At 41.3% G+C, this 25,846-nt stretch overlaps 1 protein-coding gene across 2 annotated transcripts in view; it reads left to right on the top strand.

Moving 5' to 3' along the window:
* The window catches only part of HTT (huntingtin), a 138,000-nt gene that overhangs the window by 9,798 nt on the left and 102,356 nt on the right, over positions 1-25,846 (top strand). Inside the window, exons 6-25 of one of the 2 annotated variants that reach the window (XM_054999037.1) lie at positions 1,328-1,466; positions 2,993-3,134; positions 4,705-4,883; positions 6,125-6,329; positions 6,887-6,934; positions 8,314-8,394; positions 9,307-9,671; positions 12,510-12,633; positions 13,232-13,347; positions 14,844-14,955; positions 15,643-15,783; positions 17,953-18,111; positions 18,202-18,299; positions 19,502-19,641; positions 19,792-19,855; positions 20,222-20,322; positions 20,852-20,998; positions 22,160-22,280; positions 22,435-22,511; positions 25,524-25,675. In XM_054999037.1, coding sequence (XP_054855012.1) covers positions 1,328-1,466; positions 2,993-3,134; positions 4,705-4,883; positions 6,125-6,329; positions 6,887-6,934; positions 8,314-8,394; positions 9,307-9,671; positions 12,510-12,633; positions 13,232-13,347; positions 14,844-14,955; positions 15,643-15,783; positions 17,953-18,111; positions 18,202-18,299; positions 19,502-19,641; positions 19,792-19,855; positions 20,222-20,322; positions 20,852-20,998; positions 22,160-22,280; positions 22,435-22,511; positions 25,524-25,675 — 2,711 coding nt within the window. The remainder of the gene's footprint in view (positions 1-1,327; positions 1,467-2,992; positions 3,135-4,704; positions 4,884-6,124; positions 6,330-6,886; positions 6,935-8,313; positions 8,395-9,306; positions 9,672-12,509; positions 12,634-13,231; positions 13,348-14,843; positions 14,956-15,642; positions 15,784-17,952; positions 18,112-18,201; positions 18,300-19,501; positions 19,642-19,791; positions 19,856-20,221; positions 20,323-20,851; positions 20,999-22,159; positions 22,281-22,434; positions 22,512-25,523; positions 25,676-25,846) is intronic. The other variant, XM_054999038.1, reaches the window with a different exon arrangement.

The raw sequence follows: 25,846 nt of genomic DNA, 5'->3' as shown, positions 1-25,846 counted from the left end.
GAGCACAGAGTCCATCATGGCAGAGGTAACAGGAACACCAACTTTATTCACCATAGGTAGCAATTAGTCCAAAGCATATGATGGTTAATGCCTTTGGCTATCCCTAAGCTGTCTCTGCTGGAGGCACCTGCAGTAGATTTTGTCATGCGTATTCTGTCTCCCCCTTTCCCCACTTAAGTCTCCTTTCCCTCACCTTGGCCAGCAGGTTCTACCTCTTCCTTCGCCACCTTTTTTGCCAGGGCTCTTCTCTTTATGTGCCCACCTCTGGTTGGGACTATGCTCTGGGCAAACAAGCCCTGTCCCTTGGGCTGTCAATCCCCAAGGGCATTGATCATACTCATCTTGGGCTCCTCTGCCAGTCTGTGTCTAAGCTACTGTCAGACCCCATTGATGCCAGTAAGTCCCCACCCCAGCATCTGTGTTCAGGTCCTTGCTGCCTCTGTATGGATTTTTCCTTGACTCACTCATGACTAGTAGCCATTGATAGACCTATTCTCCATGAATCTGTCTGTATTCATTACCATCACTGCATCACCTAGCAGTGAATTCCACAATTTAATTACATGATGAGTAAATAAGTATTTCCTGTTTCTAGCCAGAACCTCTTGCCTATCATCTTCAAAGGGGTACCCCTGAGTTCTAGCATTTTGGGGGAGAGAAAGAGCTCTCTATCCACTTTCTCCGTCCCGTGCATAATTTTATAAGCATCTGTTATGTACTCAAGTCTCTTTTCGGTAAATGGAAAAGTCCAAGACTTTTAGGACAGGTACTCTAACTCATATACAAGGGCATCCCTGTACTGGCTATTTTATTCTCAGTCCCTTTTCTAATAATCCCGAACATGACGTTGTCCCTTTCCCCACTGCTGCACACTTTGTTGACATATTCATCGAGCTATCCGTACAACCTCAAGATCTCTTTCAATCTCAGTCTCATCCAGACCCCATTTATAGTTACTCTTTTTTGCTCTAGCGTGGCTCACCTTACACTTACTATTCTGAACTCGTGTCCTACATTGCTGTGACATTTATGCTGTTTGCTACTGTTAGGGATGGAAGCTTAGAAACATGGCAGCTATGCCTCCTCATGCAGTGTGTATGACACTACTGCAGTTGGGCAAGGGACTAGCATTCATAATTTCTCAGAAGGTCCTACTGTTGTTTGTGCAGGTTGTATTCCTTTCACTGGGATTGCGCAGTTCATGTAAATCACTGTTTTCATCTGTGTGACTATGAAGATGTTACTTGGCTATAATATGGCTATTCCCGAGCATGCTCTGTTCAGTTAAAGATCATTGAATAAGTTTTGTTGCGTTTCCCACCCCCAGACCATACTTAGAAAACCTGTTGCCCTGCCTAACACGGGTATGCAAGCGTTCTGAAGAATCGGTACAAGAGACACTGGCTGCAGCAATACCAAAAATCATGTCAGCATTTGGAAACTTTGCAAATGACAATGAAATTAAGGTACAGTTATTTTTTAGCTTTACTTCTATTGCATCCAAGAATGTGTAACAGTACATAAAACTTTACGAACAATAACTACATTATTGTTCTGCAGTAAGCAAAATAGCAGGTTGTGAAGGACTAATTAGTGTGGTAGGGCAGCCAAAAAATAAGGTTTTTAGACTTGATGTAGATTGTACTGGCATCTAGACAGGCCAAGGAAATTTGTATCTTGGTTTTTTTGGACTCTGGTACTATCACATTATTTGGAAACAAAAGGGTGTGTAGGTTGCCAGAAGTTGCATCTTTCTCATTTTTGTCTTCATTTCCTACCTGCTAGTTATTTTCCCAGTCATAAATGAGGAGTAGCACCAACTCTGGAATTTATGTAATATAACATATACTCACTGCATCAAGATGTACTCTGGAAATATGTCCAGAATGTCAGGATTCCAGCATTATTTCACTGGCATGAAGTTGAATTAAGGCAATACTCTTGTGTATGTGGACTTACATCTCTCTCATCTTTATAGTCTTGAATGCTCTTGCAAGGTGGCAGACACTTTTTTCCAACTTGCTGATGCTTAAATCCTTTTTCAGTTTCTTTGTCATGTAATACCCATATCTTTTTGTAGCTCACACCCATTAGTGTCTGACCTGAAAACAGCAAAGGATTGAGTGTGCTGATAACAGTTACAAAATGCAGATCCTCCTTACATGAGGATCGTTAGGCAGAAAGATAATTTTGGTCACAAGAAAGCCCTGTTCCCAAGTTATAGGGATCACAAGTATAATTCATGTATGCTGTACACATTAATGTTCTTTGTATGTGCATTGAATAATTCTCATATTACAGTAAATGCATGTACAGTTGAATGTGTGATGCATGCCCCATATTTATCCAGATACAGGTCCCTGCTTTCATTTGTAAAGTGAATTGCGTGTTCATTCTTTCTTTCTTACAAAAAAGATGTACACTCATTCACAGTAACATGTGAGCAGGGCTTCTGTTCTTCAGCTTTTCTCCCATATCTGAAAAGAGGCACTCCTGATTTGTAAGAGTCATTTGCCTAGCAATTAGCATTGGCTGAATAAATGGGCAGCTGAGCAGCTGCCGCTCTTGGGTTCCTCCATCAGTGAGGTTACATGTTCAAAACTGTTTCTCAAATAATATCCAGTCCATTTGGGCTCGTGAATGTTACTGCTCTCTTGTGATTCTGCCGCATACAATGCTGAGTTCTTGCCTTCTTATCTGCATCCCCGGATTCTTTTCCAGCATTGAAGTTGGAGGTCTTTTGTTGTGGTAAAGGTGTAATTGATGGGAGAACATTTAATATTGGGCAGTGGATAAGAGGTTTAATTAAGTCTAAGTTCAGAAGATTGCTATCACTGTGATGCAAATGTTTTACTCACAATCTTGCTTCAAAGAGCATATTAGTCTATAAAATTAAAGAACAAGCAAGAAGCTTCCTGCTTATGCTAGTATGTTACAATGTTAGTATGCTTATGTTAGTACAAAATATTGAGAAGAGTTTCTCTGTCTGTAGGCTTTATTGAAGACTTTCGTAGCGAACCTTAAGAGCAGTTCTCCTACTATCCGTCGAACAGCAGCTGCATCTGCTGTGAGCATCTGTCAGCATTCACGAAGAACGCAGTATTTTTATACTTGGCTACTGAACGTACTGCTAGGTAAGGTGGCAAAAACATAGCTTTGGTTGTCTTGTAGCATTATCCAAGGCCTCTTGTCATAAATTTTGCTTACTCTCCAAAGCAGTACCAGCTTTCTCCAGATACGTGGCCGCATGTATACACCTCAGATGTAGATAGAAGCGATTTCTGTTACCCTGGTGTCTGGTGGCAGGGATGATCCTGAAAATCGCTGTTGCCCATATACATGGTCACATGAAATAAAATATTAGTCCATGCAAGTGTGTAGCTAAGAAAGGGCTTGATATGCAAGAAAAAGAATTTAACCTGCTGTAGCAACTCCTGTAAAGCACTCTGGTTGCTGTTAACCTAACAGTATTAAAAAGAATGAGACTCTTCCAAGGATTTCTTTTAATATCTTGTGGTCTGATAGTGGTTGGTTTATGCATGTGCCTCGCAACTAAATGAGAAGGGTGTATCAGGGCCCCTGCAGGACTGCTTTATACTTGCCGAGAGAATTCTGGGGCTTCAAAAGATCTGCCTGGTCAGTCCACCATGAGTGCATGCAGTCCGTTAATAAGATTCTTTTCCCGATGGGACCAGGCTGCAACCTTTGGGCCTTGAGACCTTCACTCATACTGCTACTACTTCCTATGTACATTAGCACTTCTGAATTTCAAAATGCTTCACAGCCCTTTAAAGAGAGAGCTTGGGAGGATAAGCCTCCCTTAGTGATGGTTCAGTGCAAATGGTATATCCATTTGTGCCAATTTCTCACTTTTTAGAATAAAATGTCTTTGAATGGTAGGTTGTATAGTGTAGATAGTGGGAAAAGTCTAGACATTCACCCTGGTCTAGTGTTGCCTGGCGTGACTGAGAATGGTGAAGGGTCACAGAGTCCTGGGAAGGTGTTGTCTTTCCCATTCACTATAGAGGTGTGGTGTATGATACATACGTCCAAATCTGTAAAGAGAGAAAGGAAGATTGGACATTTTCGGTGCTGAATACATTGCATTAATTTTGTGTGAAGCAAGGATTTAAGTCTGAAGAGAATAGGTTTGGTTGATTGCTTGCTCATGTGAATTATGCATTTGTATATAACAGAGTACTGGTGGAGATACTGGGTCTAAGAGATTACAGATAATAATATATATGGGAACTGCTCCCTTTTTCAGGCACTTTCCATTTGAGTGCAGGCTGTCCTTTTCATCTTTTGGCACGTTCAAATGTTGACCTGTAAGGGGATGATAGCCCATGTGGTGGGAATGGAACGCAAGACTCTCAAGAGTTAGAAACTTGCTTTACTATTGTGGATTAATCTTAATTCTCAATGAATGAGAGAGAGAGAATGCATGATCCTTAATGATTGTTTTGGATGACAGTTTGATCAACTTCTTTTCACTTTTTTGTTGTCTTATCTACTGTTTGTCAGTGAGTTGCGGGAGTTGACTTGCTAGAATTAAAATTGTGCAGTACTCCAGGAAATGCTTACTATCCCAACGTAATTACAGAGTGGGAGATCAGAGGGCATAAAAAGGATGCTGCCTACTCATGGGCTCTTAAAGGAAGTGTACTGACGATATCTTTTAAAGCATGATGATTATCTTTGCAGGTTTATTGTTTCCCATAGAAGAGGAATATCCCACTGTTTTAATTCTTGGAGTATTGCTCACTTTAAGGTATCTAATACCTTTACTGCAGCAGCAGGTGAAAGATACAAGTCTTAAAGGCAGCTTCGGTATGATACGAAAAGAGACTGAGATTTCCCCTTCCTTAAATCAGCTTATACAGGTAGGAATAAAATGTTGGATGCTACTATTCTTAGTTGATGAGCCAATCTTTACCATATTTTATAGAATAGTTTAACTTTTACAATGGCTGTAATACACATTGTTTGTTCACCAGCTGAGATTAGGACTGTAGAGAATCGGCCTTCACAAGAGCCTGCTCCCCTGTGAGGGAGAGGAAGGTGCTCAGCCAATGGGGTCTCTGTCCCACTAGGCTCCCCTTTCTCTGTAAATCCAGCTCTTTGAATAGCTGCTGCCACCACCACAGACCTGCACCAAAGGGATTCCCACCTGCGTGGTCTGATCTCAGGCTCCTTTCTTTCACAGCATTTTGGAGGCCTGGGGTTTGAGGAGTTTAACTGCTGTTCCCCCCCACCCCTCCGCCCCAGGTCTCTCTCCAGGTAAATGTGGTTGATTGAGCCAAGTGGTTCATCCCAGAAATCAAACGACACTGTCCAAAATAAAAGAAAATGTTTTAACAAAATGAAGAATGTAGATCCTTTTAAAATGTTTTATTTATTTATTTGATTTTGAGCAGCCTTCCCCGTGAACAGGCTCAGGGCAGAGTATAGTAAAATGCTCAATAAGCATTAAAACATATAAATACATTAAAAACAAAAAACCACCACAAATACATACAAAACAGCATTTTGGATTGCGGGCCCCTTCCGGTTTCCTCAATCATGGTATAAAACAAAGCAGAACAGGAGGGACGGGGTGGGGCCACAGTTTTGTATATACCCCTCCATCCTCCCCAATGAGGACCCAAGGTAGCTAACATAATTCTCTCTTCTATTTTATCCTCACAACAACCCTGTGAGGCAGGTGAGAATATTTTTATTTTATACCTACAATTTTCAGATACTTTGAAATATTAGTCGTACCTTTAAGTACCAAAAGTTATATTAAATCACAATTATTTGAAAAATAAGTATGAATGGATGCATAGGGTTTTTAATGATTTTAAAGTGTTGTTCCTGGTGTAGTTATTGCATGTTTTAAAAGCCACGTGACGGAGCATCTATCTATCATCTATCTATCTTTGGAGCCTTCATGATCATTCTTGCATCATTCCTCCATTGCCCCCAAAGCTGCTTTTAGGAAGTTGGGGGGACCTCTAAAGCAGCATCTGATACATCATGAGAAGTACAAATGGGTATAGAAATCACGGACAGCAAGAGTGCCTTTCTCTTGGGGCTCAGACATCCTCTGAATCATGGCCTAATTAAGCTCCTTGACTTCTAGGTTTATGAATTGACCCTGCATTATACTCAGCACCAGGATCACAATGTTGTGACTGGAGCTTTAGAATTACTGCAACAGCTTCTCAGAACAACACCTCCTGACCTCCTCCGGGCCTTGACTACTGCTGGGGGTATTGCACAAGGCAGTGTATCCAAAGATGAGGCTACTAGTAGGAACCGCAGTGATAGCATAGTAGAACTTATAGGTAAGCTTTTTATTTTAACTTCAGTGTATTTCAGTAATAAACTTCAGTGTATTTCAGTAATAAACCACTGTCACATATTTAGGTAAAATTCTTATATTTGTAGTAACAAGTATTTCTTTAAAGTTTTTTTTTTAAAGGTGGCAAAAGCAATAATATAATTTTGTAGTGCTGGGACTGGGAGCTTAACTCAAATGTCGTAATCAGTTTTTTGAGTTCCTGTGGGCTTTCTAAATGTCTTGAGTGATTCTTCTGTCTTGCTGTTAGTAACATATTTCCTTTTTAATTGCTGACGGTTTGCAAAGTGGTTTTCCCCCCATTTCTGATTGTATTTCTAAAAAATGACAATGAACTGGATCAGTTTTGCTCACACACATTATTAGTAATGATTTCCAGCATTAAACTCATATTCTCATATATATATATAATTTAAGAGGAATTATTCATAATCATAGCTAGCAAATTTACTCTTCTTTTATCTCAATTTTGGAGGCTGTTAGAATTCTCTCTTGGCATCTGCTGTGATCTGTGTCTTGATTTGTACTTTCTGTGATTTGCAGCTGGAGGGGGGTCTTCATGCAGCCCTGTTTTTCCCAGAAAACAAAAAGGTGATTATGTATGCAACCACGATCTCTTGCTTTACAGTTTCTGACTATCTCATTTCTGTGCCTTGGTACACATTCCATTCACACATCTTGGTTGACTCTTTACATATATAACTGTCATTAAGAGAATTCTGAATGCTGCCATTTTCTTGGCTTCTGTTTGCTGCTAATCATTTTTTCTAAAAATCAAAATGTTTCTCCAATATGTTGCTTTTTGCTATTGTCAAAATTACTCTAGTTATTAGTGACCATATGACCTTATCTATCACATCAGTCCTTTCCCAAATTATTGTCCTACCTCTGGACGAGCCATTAAAGCCATTGTTTCGAAACAAAGTCGTCAATTTTACATTTTGCTCTATAACTGGACTGCTCAACCATGTGCTCAATGTGTGGGTGTGTGTGTCTTGGTACTGATAATTATCGCCATTCCTCCAAAACTGCTTTCCCATTTCCTCACTGTTGGTTAGCTCTGTGTGTATGCTGTAAGTTTTCAGTGTGTTTGCCTTTTTACCCCTCTGTTAATAAAAATGTTCCAGTGGAACATTTGCCTGTTTATTTGAGAGTTCTCTAAAGGAACAACTCTGGTATGCATAGGTGGAGATTTCACAGTTAACACCTCTCGCTGCATCTCCTTTAATGCTTGTTCCCCCAACTCACAAGGAGACCTCCCCATTAGGGTAACAAAACATGCAGGTTTTTCTCCACACAGGAGAGGAGCAGTGGTGGGGAGAAAAACAAGAATAGCAACACTTGCTCCTAGGGGTACTCTATACATGTCTTGCCTTCTGCTCTGGAAGTGGTAAACTGCATGGATCAGGTGGGCGGGTGATCCAAGCCAAGTCTCTTGCCTATTCTGTTCCGTCTCTCAGATTCATGCTGGCTGTGCTCCATTCTGTGAAACTACCAACAAGTACAGAAGAGTAGTGAACAAAGGGTTGGATCCAGACTGTTTTCCACCACTAGGCATGAACTTTCCTGCCTTCCCCCTCTCCACCACTGCAGCCCACTGACACCCAAAACACACTGTTTCTGGGGAGCGGGGAACTCTGACGAGCAATGTGGAAGGTCTGCACTGGGACATTTGATGGGATGTCTCTGGATGGAAAGTAGTCTGGACCCAACCCGATGAGATTGTACTCCAGGCAGCTCCAAACAACCTTTGTTGACTACCCATCACTCTCTGTTTTGTCCATTTCTGAGTATTGGTTAGATGTTGTCTATCATATGTCCTTTGTTATTTTATTTACTCATATGTATAATATGAATGTTTTAAATACTACATTTTTTTTTTTACTGGCAGCTAATTTTACTTGTTGAACAGTTTCAATGTTTTATGATGCTACTGTAAAAACTAAATAAACGATTGCCTTGTTTATCAGCTATAGTTGTTCTAGGCGAAGAAGAAGGTTTGGAAGATGAAACCGACGGGAGATCTGAGGTCAGCAACACAGATTTTGCAGGTAGGCCTTCTTTGTCATGAAAATCTCTTCACTCCGTCCTTCTCTTTTTTCCTTGTCCTAAAAGCATGACATTAAAACCCTAAATATAAATTAATAACATGCTTTTTGCAAACTAGGTGAAAAGATAGGCATCAGTCTTATGTAGAATCAAGCAGGTCTGAGAATATTTAGGGCGTATTATATGTTTTGTCTCTGTACTATTTTGATGAGTAAGTATGTCTCTGAGCTTGTGGCTATATCAGGAGCACGTGGTTCCGCTGCTGAAAATCACTAAGTAAACTACGTTTTGTTGCTTTTAAAACAAACTGCCTTACAAAATTATTTTTTTATGGAAAGACATGAGGATGTTTAAAATGCAGACAGCATTGTGTGTGCGCGCATGATTTTTCAAGTGTTCCAAAGCTTTCTTTCATGAGATACTCAATTAAGTTCAGTTATTGGCAAGACTGTCATTCTGATAATCTGCATTGTTGTTTTTTTAATTGGTTTGGATGGCCAAGTTTCTTTATGTGAGCTAAAGAGGGGAGGGAGTTTGTTAATTTTATGCATCAGCAAGGAGGAATATGGTAATTTTGCTGCCTCCCTCCTCTGCTGCCCCTCATGCAATATGCCACATTATTCTAAAGGGGTTACATGACCCTCAGGGAAAACTTTTGGGAGTCCATGGGAGCCACAGGGGAAAGAGGGAGCAGGGAATTTTGTGCAGACTGGACACTGCAGGGTATTAAGCCATAAGGAGGCAATGCCCAGGTTTGAGTTGCAGGTAAAAGGTTGCTTGAAGTTGTTGAAGTGATCTAGAGATACGCTGCTGTGCTTATAAGGGATTTAGCCTAACACCATTTGGTCTGGTAGGCAACATGTAATTCCGTGTCTCCCTTGTGCTTTCTGGGTTTCCTCTCACATTTTTTTCAGCTTCTATGAAAACTGAGCTAGCTGGTGAATTGACTTCCTCATCAGGGGTGCCAACAGCAGGGTCTGTCGCAAGCTCTGTGGCTAATTCCTCCGGGCGTGACATCATAACTGAGCAGCCACGTTCTCAGCACACCTTGCAGCCAGAGTCAGACTTGACAAGCTGCGATTTGACCAGTGCAGCTATCAAAGGAGATTCTGAGAATGACCTCCTCAGCGGCAGCTCCAGTCAGGTCAGCACGGTCCTGTCAGACCCTGCAGTGGACATGGACGGCAGCACTCAGGCCTCCTCTCCCATCAGTGACAGCTCCCAGACGACGACAGAAGGTCCCGATTCAGCTGTCACACCTTCTGACAGTTCTGAAATGGTGTGTGCTTGGGGGGGGGTGGAGTATAGTGATGAATTGTTTGCTCATTAATTCTGTCTCATCGTTTCTCAACAGAAGGTCCAGATCTGGGACAGAATGTTTTCTGTTGTCAACAGGAATATAAACCTTAGCAACTTTTTAATCTTCTGACAACTTGACATCCTTTTTGCACTTACTCTATAGCTTTAGTTTTACACAGCACTGATCACTTATTTATAAATTTGAGTAGCTGACTTCCATATCTAGTTCCAGATAGCTGAATCTTGTCTGGCATATCATCCATGTTCCCTCCCAGTGTTTCTAAGGGTACCACTCCCCAAGATGCTTGCTGGGTTAAGGGAAGAAGGAGAAGTTAGTGCACTTCCTGCTGCTACCACCTATTATTATTATTATGTATTATAATAATAATTGCCTTTCTCTCAGTCTCAAAGCAGATGATAATATTTAAAACAGTGCAGTAGGAATAATAACAATAATAATATTTAATTTATATACCACCCTACATGACAACTTAACACCCACTCAGAGTGGTTTACAAAGTATGTTATTATTATCCCCACAACAATCACCCTGTGAGGTGGGTGGGGCTGTGAGAGCTCTGAGAGAGCTGTGGCTGACCCAACGTCACTTAGCTGGCTACAAGTGGAGGAGTGGGGAATCAAACCCAGTTCTCCAGATAAGAGTCCCACCGCTCTTAACCATTACACCAAACAGTATACAACACATAATAAACACTGTAATAAGACTGGAATGCAAAGTTAGAAAATGTAATAAAAATAGTGTAAGACATGACATGATTAGAGAAATTAGAAAACAATGCAGTATAATAAAACAAAGTGCTGCATACAACAAGGGGCCATACACTACAGCCCTTGTCCTTTTGGAAGGGAGTCTTGAACAATTCCGTTTTATAAAAATGTCCTCCTGAACACATTCTGTAGAATGACCCAAGTGTGAGGGCCTCCGTGGCCTCCCCAGGCCAGCTATGGCACAAAATGGAAGGAGCGATTTGCAGGGTGGCACTTTCAGAAGGTTTTACTGAGGTTAATGCAGCTGTCGCATTGTGGCATATTAAGTCTGAGAGCATGAAGGGCTTTGTTGGTGATTGAACATTTAAAAACAGAAAAGTCTTTCCAAAGCTCTATATGGAGACTTTAGAAAGGGCCTTTTCAGTCATAGCCCAAAACTTTGTAACTCCCTCCACAGGAAGACGAATGTGTCTCCCTCTATCGTCATCTTCCGTCAGCAACTGAAGACTTTTTTGTTTCACTTGACATACTCCCCACATTTGTTATTGGCCCTCCTCTGGTTCTGGCATTTTATATTTGTGTTCTTTATTGAATGTTTTGTATATATTTTAAATGCTTTTTTAATATTCAAATGTTTTCATGATCACCACCTTGGGAATTCTATTTGGGAGGAAAGGCAGCATTAAAAAGTTTTAAAGAAATAAATGCCTGAATCATCAAAACATGAATGATCTCTACAGCAGGAATTAAAATTCAGTGGCCTTAAAAATCACGTTAAACAGACCTTTGATTCCTCTCTTGGTCACACTTGAGACTGAGAGGTGACGCCTAGTTGGACTAGGTAGATAGACTGGTTCATTCTCAGACTGCATGTAGAGTTCTCCGGTGGTTCTGGTGAGATAAAGCCCTTCTGAAGCGCTTGAAAAATTCACCAGGTGCCAGTCCAGCCATCACTCTTTAATCTCATTGAGGTATGAAGGACATCTGGAGTTACTGGGAAGTCCTTAGGAATGATTGGAGAAAGGAACACAGTGACACCCATGCTGGTGGGGAGCAGGGGGCTTACGTCTCTGAGTCAGTTAGTGACAAGCTAGAAGAAAATGCAGAAGTGCAGTAAGGGGAGGATATAACATCTACTCCCTTCCCTATGGGAGCTGCCCACCACTGTTCTGAAGCTGCTGCCATGTTCAATTGCACTGTTGCACTTTCTGTAATCAACGATATTGCCGCCACCAAGAAAAGAGTGCTGCTATTTTTAATATCTTTACACAATGTTTTTAACGTTTTATGTTTAATGTTTAATGAAATGTTTTAATGTTTTCCGCCCTGAGCCTGCTTGCAGGGAGGGCGGAATATAAATACGATAAAATAAAATTAAATAAATAAATAAGGTCCAAACTAGTAACACATTGTCGAAGGAATTGTAGTTGGTTCCAAGTAGAAGAAATTTGGCTATGTGAAAAGAAAGGCAGACTAGGTAATCACTTGCAAGTGCCTTGGGAAATTTGCAGTAGGGAGACCATAAAAGAGCTCACTAAATACCAGCAAAAGATAGACTAAAAATAGTTTTCCAAGAGTTGGGTCAAAGGTGAATGGAGTGCAGACCTAGAGAGAAGAGACAAAAACCTTAGTTTTTTCTCTTATACCTTCATAGTAGAGGCAAAATCTGTTCCCTGTCCTATCATGACACTGAATGATAAGAGGACATGAAGGGTTCTTGTTTTCAGAAATGTGTTGACACCTCCTAATTAATCTCAAATGTACCAATTTGGGCCAGAGTGAGCAGTGGTGGTTCTGCTCCAAGCATTTTAGGATGATGCTTATTCTTCTGGATCCGTTTTAGATTTGGCTTCTCAGATTTTTTTTATCAGAACCCGTCAGCAATGGATGGTTTGTAAGTGGACAATTTGTTAGCAAGATAATATGGAAACAGGCAGGCTGCTGAGCTAAAATATCTTGCGTGATCAGTGAAAGTCATCGGTATTTTAGGCTGCGGTATGCATCTATGAAAGAACACGTAACTGAGTTGAGTTTTGCTTTGTACTATTAAACTGGACTGTGTTTAAAGTTCATTTTGTGTATCGTTTAGATTCTAGAGAGTGCTGAGAACCAGTATTCTGGGATGCAGATTGGACAGCTGCAAGATGAAGAAGATGAAGCCTCCAATGTCCTCCAGGAGGAGACCATTGATCCTTTCAGAAATCCTTATCTTGGTATGTCAGTGAATGGGGGAGAACTTGTGAGAAAGTACTCTCAGAAGTGGGTTTTTTCCACCTTCTCCCAGCAGACCCCAATGACTTGTGGAACGTGGGTGCTGGGGGCTAGGCGAACCTTGTGGATGTAGGTCACAAGGGGCTGCAGCGCAGAGGAGAATCAGGCAAAATCATCACCAGCTTCTTGTCCCACCAGTGGAGGAGGTGAAGACTGTTCCACCTGATGTCTCACGTATCCCATGGCATTTTACTTACAGTCAGGGCTTTTTTTCAGGGGGGACGTAGGGGAATGGAGTTCCAGCACCTCTTGAAAATACTCGGCAATAGTGCTTGAAAATAATATGATTTCAAAGAATCCTGTATGTTTCTTCCTCATTTCCCTCTTGAGAGTTCCGCCACCTCTTTTCCCAGAAAACCCCCCCTGCTTATAGTGCTCCCCTGACCTCCAGTATCAATGTTATGGTGGTCACAAGGAGCTATTGGGGAAGGCAGAAAAGATCTACTTGACTTTGTTGGATCTAACTGTAAATTTTTACTTATCTTTGGTGTATGAAATTCAGTAAGTTTTAATAATCTGTGTTTGGCTTTCTTTCCGAAGCCCTTCAACAGTCCCATTTGTTAAAGAGCATGGGACATAGTAGACAGCCATCAGACAGCAGCGTGGACAGATTTTTGCCAAAAGAAGAAATGGAGCCTGGTGATCATGAAAATAAGGTAAGACTTCTGCTCATGTTCAAAGGCTATCTGAGTTTAATGAATGCCTTTGGTGTGGCATATGTTAGCAAAAGCGAAAGGAAAGAGCCAATCCGGCCACTTGAGCCTGTTCAACATGATGGTTCTTTCACTTCTCCATGCTGTGGAGTCAGGAATGGGTCTTGGGCTTGCGCATTACTTCCTCACCACTCACATGTTGTTAGCAGTGACTGAAGAGTGATTGATGCTTTTGGTAAGAAGGAGGTTGCTGAGGGATCCTCAAAAAGGAGGAAGGGAGACTTTGGTTGTTGCCAAACCACAAATAATTTTGGGAAAGCAGTATCTGCTCAGCTGATTATACTTAGTCATGATGCTGGCAAGCTAAGAGATGTGGGGAAAAAACAGAAGGAAAGTTAACTTTCCTTTTTCCCATGGATGAGAGGGTACTGAGCAGGTTGAGGGGCACAGCTGAGTTCTCACAGAAATGGAGCAACTTATTCCAGTAAAGGAGAAGGAATTTGCTTAGAGTTTAATGCCAAGAGAGAGAACTTGGAATTTGAAATAAGTTCAGTCCTCATTGGGGAATTGATTTATTCAGGCAAAATACAAACGTAAAGACAAATAAAAGCATGAACACGTCAGACAGCTAAACTTATTCCTTAGCCTAATGCTGTCTCTTCCATTTTATAATCTTCATTTACTTGTGAAGAATGAAGTAGCTTTTCAGTAGTCTATTTTGAGGTCAATGCATTGAAAGAGGATCAAGATATCATTGTGGGGAATCCCCTTTTTTTAAACAGGAAAAAAAATCCAGTTTTGGCACCTTTTTTTTTGGTTTGCTGTGGAACTCATTTTTGTTTGTCCTCAATAAAAATTTGGACTTTAGTTAAAAACGTACTCTGTTTTTGTACATCACTGTGATCACAATTGTTCAGCAGGAATTGTATTCCACTAATGATAGTTTATTAGCCTTTATGGTTTTATAACAAACATAATCAGGGCTGCCTTTCCCCATATGTTCCCTGGAGGGTGCTCCATTCAGCCGATGAACACCTTCTGGTGGTCCCTGGCCCCGAGGATATTTGCCTAGCCTCAACCAGGGCCAGGGCTTTTTGGCTCTTGCACCAGCCTGGTGGAACTCTGTCTGTGGAAACGAGAGCCCAGTGGAGTCTGTTATTGTTCTGCTGGGCCTGTAAGATGGAGATGTTCCGCCATGTATGGTGGTTGAGAAGCGGCAAATTCTCCTGCCAGCTCCATTGGGGGGGGGCAAAGTGCTCCCCCCTGTTTCGGCTGTCCAGTTAAACAGCATGCCACCCTGCCCCACGAGGTTTAAATGTTTGGGGCGACCCAGTATTGAGCAATGCATCTTAAATTTTTTTTATCTTTATTGCAATTATATTGTTTAAGCTTATATTATGGTTGTTTTATTGCAATGTTACTTGCTCTGAGCCCGCTTGCGGGGAGAGCTGTCTACAAATTCAATAAATTCAATAAATAAATAATTTTTTTTTAATTAGCCTTCCAGAATAAAAGGAGATATAGGTCATTATACTGATGGCGATGCTGCTCCGCTAGTCCACTGTGTGCGCCTCCTGTCAGCCTCTTTTCTGCTTATGGGGGAAAAAGGTGGTAAGTTGAAGAAAACTGGAAATGTTCTTTCCGCTTGATCGCCCTTCTTGGCATCTGATTGCTTCATGCTGCGGTGGTGACGTTGACCTGCAGAGCAGTTAAATAGATGCTGTTTCAGCTAGAATTATCACCAGATACCCTTGCAGATGGATTTGGGGTCAAATTTTAACATCATGGGATGGGGAGGGATGCTTTGTTGATTGATTGCAGGGTTGGGGGCGGTGTGATGGTAGCGGAACCCATGGCAGGCTTGGTGTTATCAGCAGGTAATCACATTTAATGCATGGATTTTTGGAGACTTATGGCATTACTGTCTTTTTACCTCTGTTAATTTACAGGATATAAAGCACATTTTAAAATACATGACAGCTAGTATAGTGTAGTAGTTAAATAATTGAGCTGTGATGCTGTGCTTTGCTGGTTTGAACTCACTCCTGCCATGAGCTCCGTAGGCGGCCCTGGCAAACCACTCCTCTCAGCCCCAGCTGTATTGTGGGGATAATAACAACACTGATTTTGTTCACCGCTCTGAATGGTATACAAATGAACTGTTGTTGTTTTTGTTAAATACTGTTTGCTTTGACACATTAACAATTTGAAAATATTACGGGGTATGTGTGGGTATGTCTGCATCACGTAACAAAATGAATTCCCATGCATGGAATTGACATTTTACTTTTTATGTAGTGCGGGTGCCTGATAAAGATGTCCGGGTCAGCGTCAAAGCCTTAGCAGTGAGCTGCGTGGGAGCGGCTGTTGCTCTCCATCCGGAAGCGTTCTTCAGCAAGCTCTATAAAATGCCTCTTGAAGCTAGCGAAGAGGAATGTGGTTTGTGAGATTTATACTACCTCATTCTGTTTTGTGACAGATCTGATGTTTTTGGCTCGCTTCTTTGAACACCACTAGAGATCTTCTCTTCGGTGGATAGAGACTGTTATGTGTTAATATAAGAGCACCATCAGCTCAGCTGCAGCCATCAGAGTCAAGGAACAGAAATTATTCTGCTCCAGTATCCAGTAGGGGTGTGCTCTGAGAAAAATTTCCATTTCAGTTTTGGTTCCATTATTGGTTCCATAATTCCATTCCATTATTGGATTGTTCCAATTCGAGTGGTGCTGGCTCATATCTGATCCATTTGATTTTTTTCATTTTCATGAGTTTCGACCCATTATGCTCACATTGGCCACACGTGCAAATACATGTTATTCTTTTTAAGGGGGGGTAGGGTGGGGAAATGAGGCTCTGGCACCCAAATTGCATGGAACACCGTCCTCTCTAAACCGTTGACCCACTGAGTTTGAGAGCACGCAGCAACTGGCTTCCATGTTTATGGACCGTGAGGAATGCTTGGGGGAGGTGTGTGTCAAGGTGCGTGTTGTGCAGGGCAGCTGTGCGTGCATGCACACACTTCTTTTCAAGGTGGGGAGTTGGGGAAACGTTCTGTTTGTATTTAACCAGAAAACATATTGTCCCAAACCACATTGATCCAATTGATCCAAACAGAACAACGGGCCCCAAAGAAGGCAAGTGTCAGCGGGTGCACGCAATGGCAGAAACTTTCTGGCAAAGCAGCGCTGGCATGGCACACAAGCAGGGGAGGAACTCCATTGCCACCTGGCACAGCCCAGCAAATTTTTTAAAAATCCTGCTTTAGTGATAAAGCCGATAAATGATTACGTTCGAGTCCCGCTGTTAGGCCACGTTTCCCTGTGCCTTGTAGCTTCGTTCCCATGACGAGGGACGAACCCTCCTCACCCTAATCTGCTTTGCAGCAGCCCAGGACTCCTTGTTTAGATATGCTCATGGCCTGTCCTTACATTAAGTGTAAAAGTGCACAGAAAGGGAGTGCTAGATGTTGGCTTTTTCTTCAGGGGAAGGGAAGTGATTTTTTTAGATAGGACATCTTGCTGGCTGCCAGTCTTGCTTTCCGACTAAAACAATTAACCCGGAGTTGAATGAAAATGAAGAAAAATCACAGGAAGACAAGACGAGAGAGTCCCATTGATGTGCCAGAAAATAAAAAAAATCTGACCAGATCAGTCCTTCAATGTGGCTTACTGAGCTGGAAACACTTGGGTGATCAAGTGTGCAGTGCACTCACCGGCTACACCTCGCTGTCATTTAATACTCTGTTAACAGTTTTAATCAGAAAAGCCCCAAAAGACAGAAGGCTTTTTGGGCAAGATAGAATTCCTCCTGGTGCTTCTTGACCAGCGATCTTTGGAGGAATTCTTAAGTCCCAGTGGTGGCCTGGCTCCATGGCACCTAAGTAAAGGACAGCAACAGCAGTAGGCCACTAAAAACAGTGCTTTTTTCAGTTGCAATGGATTCCAGCTTGGTTTTGAGCTCAGTTTGAGGAGGTGCTCTAAACAGAAGCTATGCTTCTACCCTATTTTTATTCCTGCAAGAATCTCAGGGTGGCATATATAGTTCTCCCCTCCCATAGCAACTCCTTCATTTTGAGATAAGTCACATTGAGAAACTCTGGCCCAGGGTTGCCCAGTGGGCTTCATGTCAAGTGGGGATTTGGACTGAGGTCTCCCCAGTACTAGTCTAACCACTGCATAACACTGGCTGTGGATCCAGAGTGCTTGAAAGGCCACCTCTGTATCAGCCTGTCCAATAAGTGAAGCTATCCTGCGTGAACTGTCCTGCCTTGTGAGGTTGGTGAAGATAGCAGGAGGTCCCTTTCTGCAGTTATCTCCAAGCTTTGGAGCACTCTCTCTCTCCTGCAGGAGCTGAGATTGTCACCATCTCTTCAGATCTCCTGGGCCTAGCTGAAGACACTCTTTATTCCCAGAGGCCTTCAAATGATCTGATGAGAACAATGCCTGTTCAGGTTGGAGGAATCTGGTTTTTCTGTGTCACTTTTCTGTATTTTCAGGTCATGTAGGTTTTTTAAATGGTTTTGCATGTTTGTGAATTGTTAATCACCTTGAGTGGAAGAAGCAGAAAGGCAGTATACAAATTTATGAATTTTTTGTTTTGTTTTTCTAGAAGAGCAGTATGTGTCTGATATTGTGAATTATATTGATCATGGAGATCCCCAGATCAGAGGAGCAACAGCCATTTTATGCGGAACCGTCGTTTGTTCCATTCTTACTAAATCTCGTTTCAATGTGGAAAACTGGCTAGCAAGCATCAGAGCTTCCACAGGTAATATTGGAGCTCATTTGCTGAGGTAGGAGCTTGCTTTTTTTAATCACACTTTCAGTTGTTTCCTATGTATTTTTTTTTTACTGCTAGGGAACAGTTTCTCCCTGGTAGACTGTATACCTTTGCTACAAAGAACTCTGAAGGATGCGTCTTCTGTTACATGCAAGTTGGCTTGTACAGCTGTGAGGGTAAGCAGCAACTTTTCTATAACGTATGTGATGTGTGAACCTTCATGACCTTACTGCAGGCAGAAGGGGAGGGGGACTTTCCAACATAACCAAGAGACCAGCAGTGGCTGCAAGTTTCTGTGGCAGCCACCTGCTCCTACTAGCTAGCACAAAGTGATCGTTTCTGCCTGAATTCCCTGCATATTGCAACTCAGAGACAGCTGATAAAGGTTTTGGAAATTTCTGAAAACAATTTTGTATGATGGCTTCTGCTTGCAGGAGTTCTCATCATGTAGAAATGGGGTGTATGCTTGTTGTGTCCAGAGTCCACCTATTGGTTAACTTTATGGGAAGTAGAGGTCAGATTAATTCCTCAAGAGATGCCTATTGCAGGTTCATCGGCTAGCTGCAATGATGTAGTACGAATACGTCTTGAAGTCACGTAGTCTAAAAGCATAGACTTGTAATGTGTTATATTTACTTACTTCATTTATATTTCTAATTTCACAATTTAACGTTAGGTGTTCTGTTCCTTTTTTTTCCTGCCATGAGATTTCAAATGATGCCCTCTTAGAAGGTTGTTGTTGAAAGTTGCCAGTAGTTAGTTAATGCAATTATGGTTTTCAAGTAGTAGAAGATAATGGGAAATCTTTTATATTGGTCAATTTATACACTCTCAAGAGAAAAAATTTGACCTTGTTAATGGTTAGTGTATGAGATGTGAATGATTTAGTAAAGATTAAGAATCTCCTAAATAATCATAATACATATGATATGTTTACAAGAGTGAAGACAGACTTATGATTGCGTCAAAGATATTGAGATACAGTTTTTCTCCCCAAACATGATAAATTGTCAAAAGGCTTTGCTAGTTTGATATGCTTACAGTTCAGCGTTTTTTAAATTGTGAATTTGTGTGGTTATTGTAAGGGCAAAAAATTATGTACAAGGTATTATGCCTGCATTAACACACAATTTTGGTTCATTAGTTTGTTTTGCTTCAGTACGTTGACTGGGGAGGCAAAGCAGACTTTAAAAAATTGTAAACTCTTAATGTATGACATGGGCTTCGTTGTTGTTGTATTTTGATTATGGATATTTAATAATAAGCAAAATCTTTAGATGAAGACGTACTGCGAAACAGTTAGCAAGCTTTCCTAGAGTTTAAATAACGAATTGTACTTAATTCCTTGTATTAAAAACAGTCTTTTCTTTCACTGTAGCATTGCATCATGAGTTTGTGCAGTAGCAGCTATAGCACTTTAGGTTTGCAGTTAATAGTTGAACTCCTAACATTGAGGAATAGTTCCTATTGGCTGGTAAGGACTGAGCTGTTGGAAACTCTTGCTGAAATTGATTTTCGGTGAGTATTCCTATATTTCATTCCTCATATTTAAAATGGTTTTTCTTTTTTAAAAAGAGGTTCTCTTGGAATGCTCGCTTTTCATGTGGGGCTTTGCTTAATCATTAACCAGGGCTCATAACACGGTCTTTGTCTATCTTGTCTGTTTAGGTTGGTCAGTTTTTTGGAAGGAAGAGCCAATAACTTGCACAGAGGGGCTCATCATTACACAGGGGTGAGTAGTGGCTCTGTTGGGGTCTTCACTTTTTGCATGTTTATAAATTTAAAAATTATTGTCATAGAAAGTATTTAATTTCCAAGGTAAACTAATTGATTTTAAAAAATATGTCTAGAGAGAAGCACATTTTCATTGAGCCGTGATATTGTTGGCTTATCCTTCATGTGAAAGTTAACCTGCGAAAGAAATACCTTGGAAGTTTGAGTTAAGAATTTTGTTTGTTGTTTATTTTGATGGGTAATAATATCAAGTCATATCTCACCATTTTTGTATTTGCCAATGCAGACCTCGCCATTACAAGTAGTTGTAAACTGTACTATAATGAATTAAATATGCTAATCTGTCTTTGTTCTATTCCTATAGCTGTTAAATCTTCAGGAGCGTATGCTCAATAATGTAGTCATTTCTTTGCTTGGAGATGAAGACCCAAGAGTGCGGCATGTTGCTGCAGCTTCTTTAATAAGGTATTTATTAAACTGAAGAATTCCAGATTTTCTTAGTGTTCTTATAATAAACTGAATGATGCTGTATTTTAGACCTAGCCATTGGAGATTATTACATGTTTCATATACCCAAAGTTGTAACAAAGGAATTACTGGACTATGTATGCGTATGCTTAAAAATGCCACCCTCCCTCCCTCCCCTAGACTTGAAATGAGAATGAGTAAGTTTCCTGAATGGTGCTGCAGAGGATTCAGAGTACGGGTCACCTGGGTGTTGTAATTGACTTTATTTCTGTAGCAAGCCCACGCTCACGTGCAAATCAGCGTGTCACCCTTGTTCTGACAACGTGGCAGCTGCATATTGGGAAGGTCTGTGCCCATTTGCCAGGCTCTTTGTACACAAGGGCACCATATCTGGAAAGGGCAGTGTTAATCAAGGGATACGGTTAGGTATGCGTGAGCCTTTATATTCCCTGAGCTTCATGAGATGCTTTTCTTCTCTTTCAAAATCTGCAGCATGTGTTACCTAAATTCTTTTTCTTTATTTCAGGCTTGTCCCAAAGCTGTTTTTTCGTTGCGACCAAGGACAAGCTGACCCCATGGTGGCTGTGGCCAGGGACCAAAGCAGCGTCTATTTAAAACTACTAATGCACGAAACTCAGCCTGCTTCTCACTTCGCAGTAAGCACCATCACCAGGTAGAGTTGTGTTCTACTGGCTCCTTGATTTCAAAGAAAGCCTTTGAATAAACTCCCAAATAAAACTCTTAGCCCCCTTTCTGAAAAACATGCACTATGCATAGTGTCACTGGTTTGTGACTCAGGAGTCTCAGGACTTGTCTGTCTTGACCATACAGAGTGTAAAGAAGCTTTTTGTGTAACCATCGTCTCTGCAGCATTGAGTGTGCTATGTACAGATACCACAGTCTGTGAAAAATGACCACCCTGGTTGCACTTTTAGTTGGCAAAACACAAAGAGTTGGCACACAACTTTGTTCTTTGAAGATGTTTCAATTGCACATGAGTAGACCATGTCCCCAAAGTACATCCATTTACAGTTTTTCTTTTGGTGAACAGAACTTGAGGCAGAAGACAATCTTCTTTTAATTAAGTTATTTTTTCATATAGTGGCCAACTGGTTTTTAAATCCAATTGCATTCAAATGTACTTTGAGTACAGAACTTTGGTTTTTGTGTATGGAATATTCATTCATTTATTTATTTCTAGTCCAACTTTCTCTCTGGGACTAAAGGCAGATTACACAGTATGAGATTAGTGCAGTATCAGTATCAAGAACATTTCCATAAACAATGCCATAGGGTAAATAGATAAAAGTTTAGTAGAGATCCAGTACAACACTGTGGTGAAGTCTATGGTTCCTAACTCATTAGAAACAGAGTTCATGAAGTGTGAGGAAAGGAACAGATCAGGTAGTAGATATGTTTAGGTTATTAAATTATTGGATTCTAGTTGATTTTGAATGTTTCAGTTGCCATGCTGTGCTTGGAATTTATTTAGGAAATTGTTATAGTAAAACAAAGGGAAAGGAATAAAAATAAGCTGTTTTAATATAAGTGGCGAAGAGAGGCTTTTGTTGTTAATGTGTCTTTCTTTAGGATGGCAGCCCCACCTGGCCCTGCCCACTTTCTAAAAACCCTTGGTGGGTGCCAGGAAGCATGTCAGCGGGCACCATAGCACCCAACGACACTACATTGGGGACCCTGGTCTAGATCCTCAAGGCAGCTTAAAATAAAAACAGTGAACTGGTAATAAATACCAGTTTGTGTTTTTCTGCATTTCACGAGATGGTATTCAACTTTAGTAAAGAGAAATGAAATTTAAACCTTAATTTTATTTCAGAACATACAGAGGATATAACATGCTACAAAGTCCAACAGATGTCACAATGGAGAACAACCTTTCCAGGGTTATTTCAGCAATTTCCCATGCCTTGACAACATCATCCACAAGATCTCTAACAGTGAGTCTGTCAAATGTGTTCATGACTTCAGTAGCTGAATTTCTAGATTTCTTTACTTCTGACAGACAGACAGTAAATGGGCAACATTAAACTGTATTGTTCCTTATTCCCTTGAGTTACTGGAATTGACTAGCTGTTTGCTTGGGTTTTCCAGTTTGGCTGCTGTGAAGCTTTGTGTCTTCTGTCTACGTCGTTTCCAGTTTGCACCTGGAATGTAGGATGGCACTGCGGGTATGTTTCTTCCTCCAGTATACAAACTTCTAGAGTTCATATTTACAAAAACAGAGGACGCTCCTTCAGGTACCAGAAGTTCTGCTCTGATTTGTTCGCTGTTCAGCCTTACTGAGAAGTTAGGATGCTACATCCTTATATCAAGGACTGGCCCTTGTCTATGACTCTATTGACCATATCTTGTGAGGTTTACTGGTACCAATAGGAAGCAGTGTAAGAGCAGCAATCTCAATCAGCATTCTGAACTGCTGGGCCTCTTGGGTTTATCAGATCAGTGTCAGACTTCCTTTTGCATAGGCAGGAGGGAGGGACACCTGGTAGAATAAATCAAGACAATAAGAGCAAGTGCTGCTGCTGCTTCTGGTACGATTTGCAGGTCCAAAATATATGTTAAGTGTCTAATTCTCTCACAGTTACAAACACACATGCTCCATGCTGCCATGTCTGGCGGGGACTATAAATACAAATCCAGCAATCAGAAATAGGAGGAGGTAAAAGAAAGGGAACAAAAAGAAGCTAAAGGAAACCAGTCTGTGGTCCAGTTTTGCAAATCAGACAAGTCCTTTCTGTATTCAGCCAACAATGACAAGTGAAGCAGATGAACAAAATCAAGATGAAAATGATTTTAATGTTGTGTCTGTGGCAATTAATTTTCAGTGAAGTGTGCATAGACTTATGGAGTCTTTGTGCACTGCCAGTAACTGTGGCAGCCCTTGTTTAATAGCATGTAAGAGTGTAAGTTAAAGTATTAATCCAATAAAGAAGGTTCCAATGTCTTAAGGAAAATATAAACATATTTTCAGGAGCTTACATTTTATAGAGACTTGTATGAGACTTGTATGACTTTCTATCCCGCACGCGTGTGCATACATGCTCACACATGCGCGCACACACAAAAATACTTACTAGAATTAAAAAAAACTTGTCAGAAACTTTAATCTTAGTTCCTTGTTCAGAAGTATCTTAATGTTGAACAGACAATTGCAATGTCTGTTGGCCTCACTGGGGTTGTATTCACTGTCAGCAATTCCTCGCTCTGTTTTGGACACTTAACAGAATGCTTTTTCTTAAATCTGGCAGAGCTCATGAAGCAGTTTCCTAGTGCCTAACCACATTTCACAATTTAGTAATTCAAAAGTGAAAAATGGTTTCAATTTACCTATGGGAGAAACTTTCATTGGAAATCTTAGCTTTTTTACCTTCAGTTATCTTTTGCAGGAAAAAATATACCAGTGATATATTAAGTTTTAGATTATTAGCTAACTAGCTCTAATAAAGAAGGTTCCACTTTTAAAAAACAAATTCTTTTCCTTATATGAAATAGTTATTATCCCAAAAACGAGCAATTGTGATTATACATAAATCAAATAGATCAGGGGGGGGTGTCTTTCAGTGGATATAAGTGTGTGGCTGGAAAACCTTGCTGTTAGGATATAGAAAGCAAAGCCCAAGATTGCCTAAAGAAGTGGGTAGGGCTCTCTTCATTACCAGATGGGTTGTGTCTGAAGTTTGAAAAAGTAATGAGAACTCCCTATATTATGCAGACAGAAAAAACAGCCACACTTCTTTACTTAACGTTTTCCTTGGGTTCCTAGTCAAGCTCATGTTGTTTGCACTGCAAACGAGGTAATGGCTTTGGGGAGGCAGTCAGAAAGTAGCAGTGGTGTAGTGGGGAGGGGCAAGAGGGGCGATTGCCCCAGTCACATAATTGGGGGGGGGCACACCAAGGACAGCCTGCACTCCATGGGAGGGCACCCGCGGCGTCCTGGCTGCCTGCCATGCCGATGGGGTGTCTGGCTCGCTGGGTGCTGAGCTGGCCATCCTGCAGCTGAGGAGCACACCGAGCAGGCAGTGGCGGCACAGGCAGCTGCCTTGGAGGGCTGCCTGATGGGCGTGGGGAGGTGAGTGGGCCAAATCACAGGAGTGCTCCCACGCCCTGCACGATGATGTCACTTCCAATGATGTCATCGCATATGTGGCGCCCAGGAATTGCCCCGGGCACTCCAAACCCATGCTACGCTGCTGTTCCTGTGTTTTTGGAGTTTTGTTCTGAACACTTCTTTCCATTTTCACAGCTGTAGGATGAAGTTAGGCACTATCTGGCTAAAACATATATGTTTTACCTGCTACAGCCTTGGTTTTCCTCCATTCCCTGTGGAATTGTTGTTCAGTAACTCCAGAGAGAGACCACAGAGTAGTACTATTAATTGGTTAATCTTCCCTTAGTGTCTGATATTTGTATGATAGGTTATCTCAAGTGGACTGATGAATGCATCTTTGGAAGTGAGGGTGAATCGTAGTAATGCTAAGTAGTTCAGTAGCTGGAGAGCTAGACGAACCTCTCATCTGGTGTTGGGATTCTAGCAGAGGTTCTGTGGGTAGCATCACAGGTAGGTAAGTAGTAGTTTATTGCAATTAGGCCATAGCAGATTTACAATTAACAAATAAAATATCCAATTGATAATGACACCATAAACTCTGAAGAGCTACAAAATATCAATATGTTGCCCAACTGTGACAGGCAGCATCGCAGTTAGACTATGCTAAGCTGGCCAGAGGAAGAGGAGGACATCATACTTTTGATCACATCTGAGTTCACATGCTTAATGGCATCAATTCTCACACTTAATGGCATCAGTGCAAAGGATGTTAGAGAGTTTCTTAGATGGTTATCTCAGGAGCGTGTGATCTGTGTGAGTACCAGATGAAGGTTTCCACTGCTATGAAACTGTTTCTAATGGAGGTCACACATGCTAAAATCACAGCACTGCATTGTTTATCTCAAGACGGCGAGGCATCAGGTATCTTAGTCCACACTACTTGTTGAGGCTAGTTATAATGCCAAAAGGGACACATCTGGTCGAGTGGTGACCGTTGCTACTTCTCCCCACCGAGTGCCAAATTACATAGGCTGCTGTTTAGACGGTGTCACTTCTTAACATTTAGTGTACTGTGTTGCACCTTGTACTACTTGTGGCGGAACCAGACAACTTATAATTATTCAATTTCCAGTTTTTCAGTGATGGGTTCTACAGAGGAATATCAAAAGAGTTGCACCATTGGAATGGCTGGTTTGGTTCTCTCTCTCCTTTCGTCAGCATGGTTCCCACTCGATCTCTCTGCCCATCAAGATGCTTTGATACTGGCAGGAAACTTGCTTGCAGGTAGGAAGAAAATTCTTCACTGATTGCTGCATCCTGGTCATCCGTTTTTACCGTGACTGCAGTGTCTGCTGGAATTTTTGTGTTCGTTGTTCCATTCTCTCTTGGTTCACTGCCAAGCCTCCCATAATCTCTTGCTTTGTATATTTCCCAAACATTCTCTGAAAGTACTAG

This window comes from Eublepharis macularius, chromosome 15, assembly GCF_028583425.1.
Source record: "Eublepharis macularius isolate TG4126 chromosome 15, MPM_Emac_v1.0, whole genome shotgun sequence".
NCBI lineage: Eukaryota > Metazoa > Chordata > Lepidosauria > Squamata > Eublepharidae > Eublepharis > Eublepharis macularius.
Note: the sequence above shows the minus strand (reverse complement) of the source record. Positions and strands in the feature narration are given on the sequence as shown.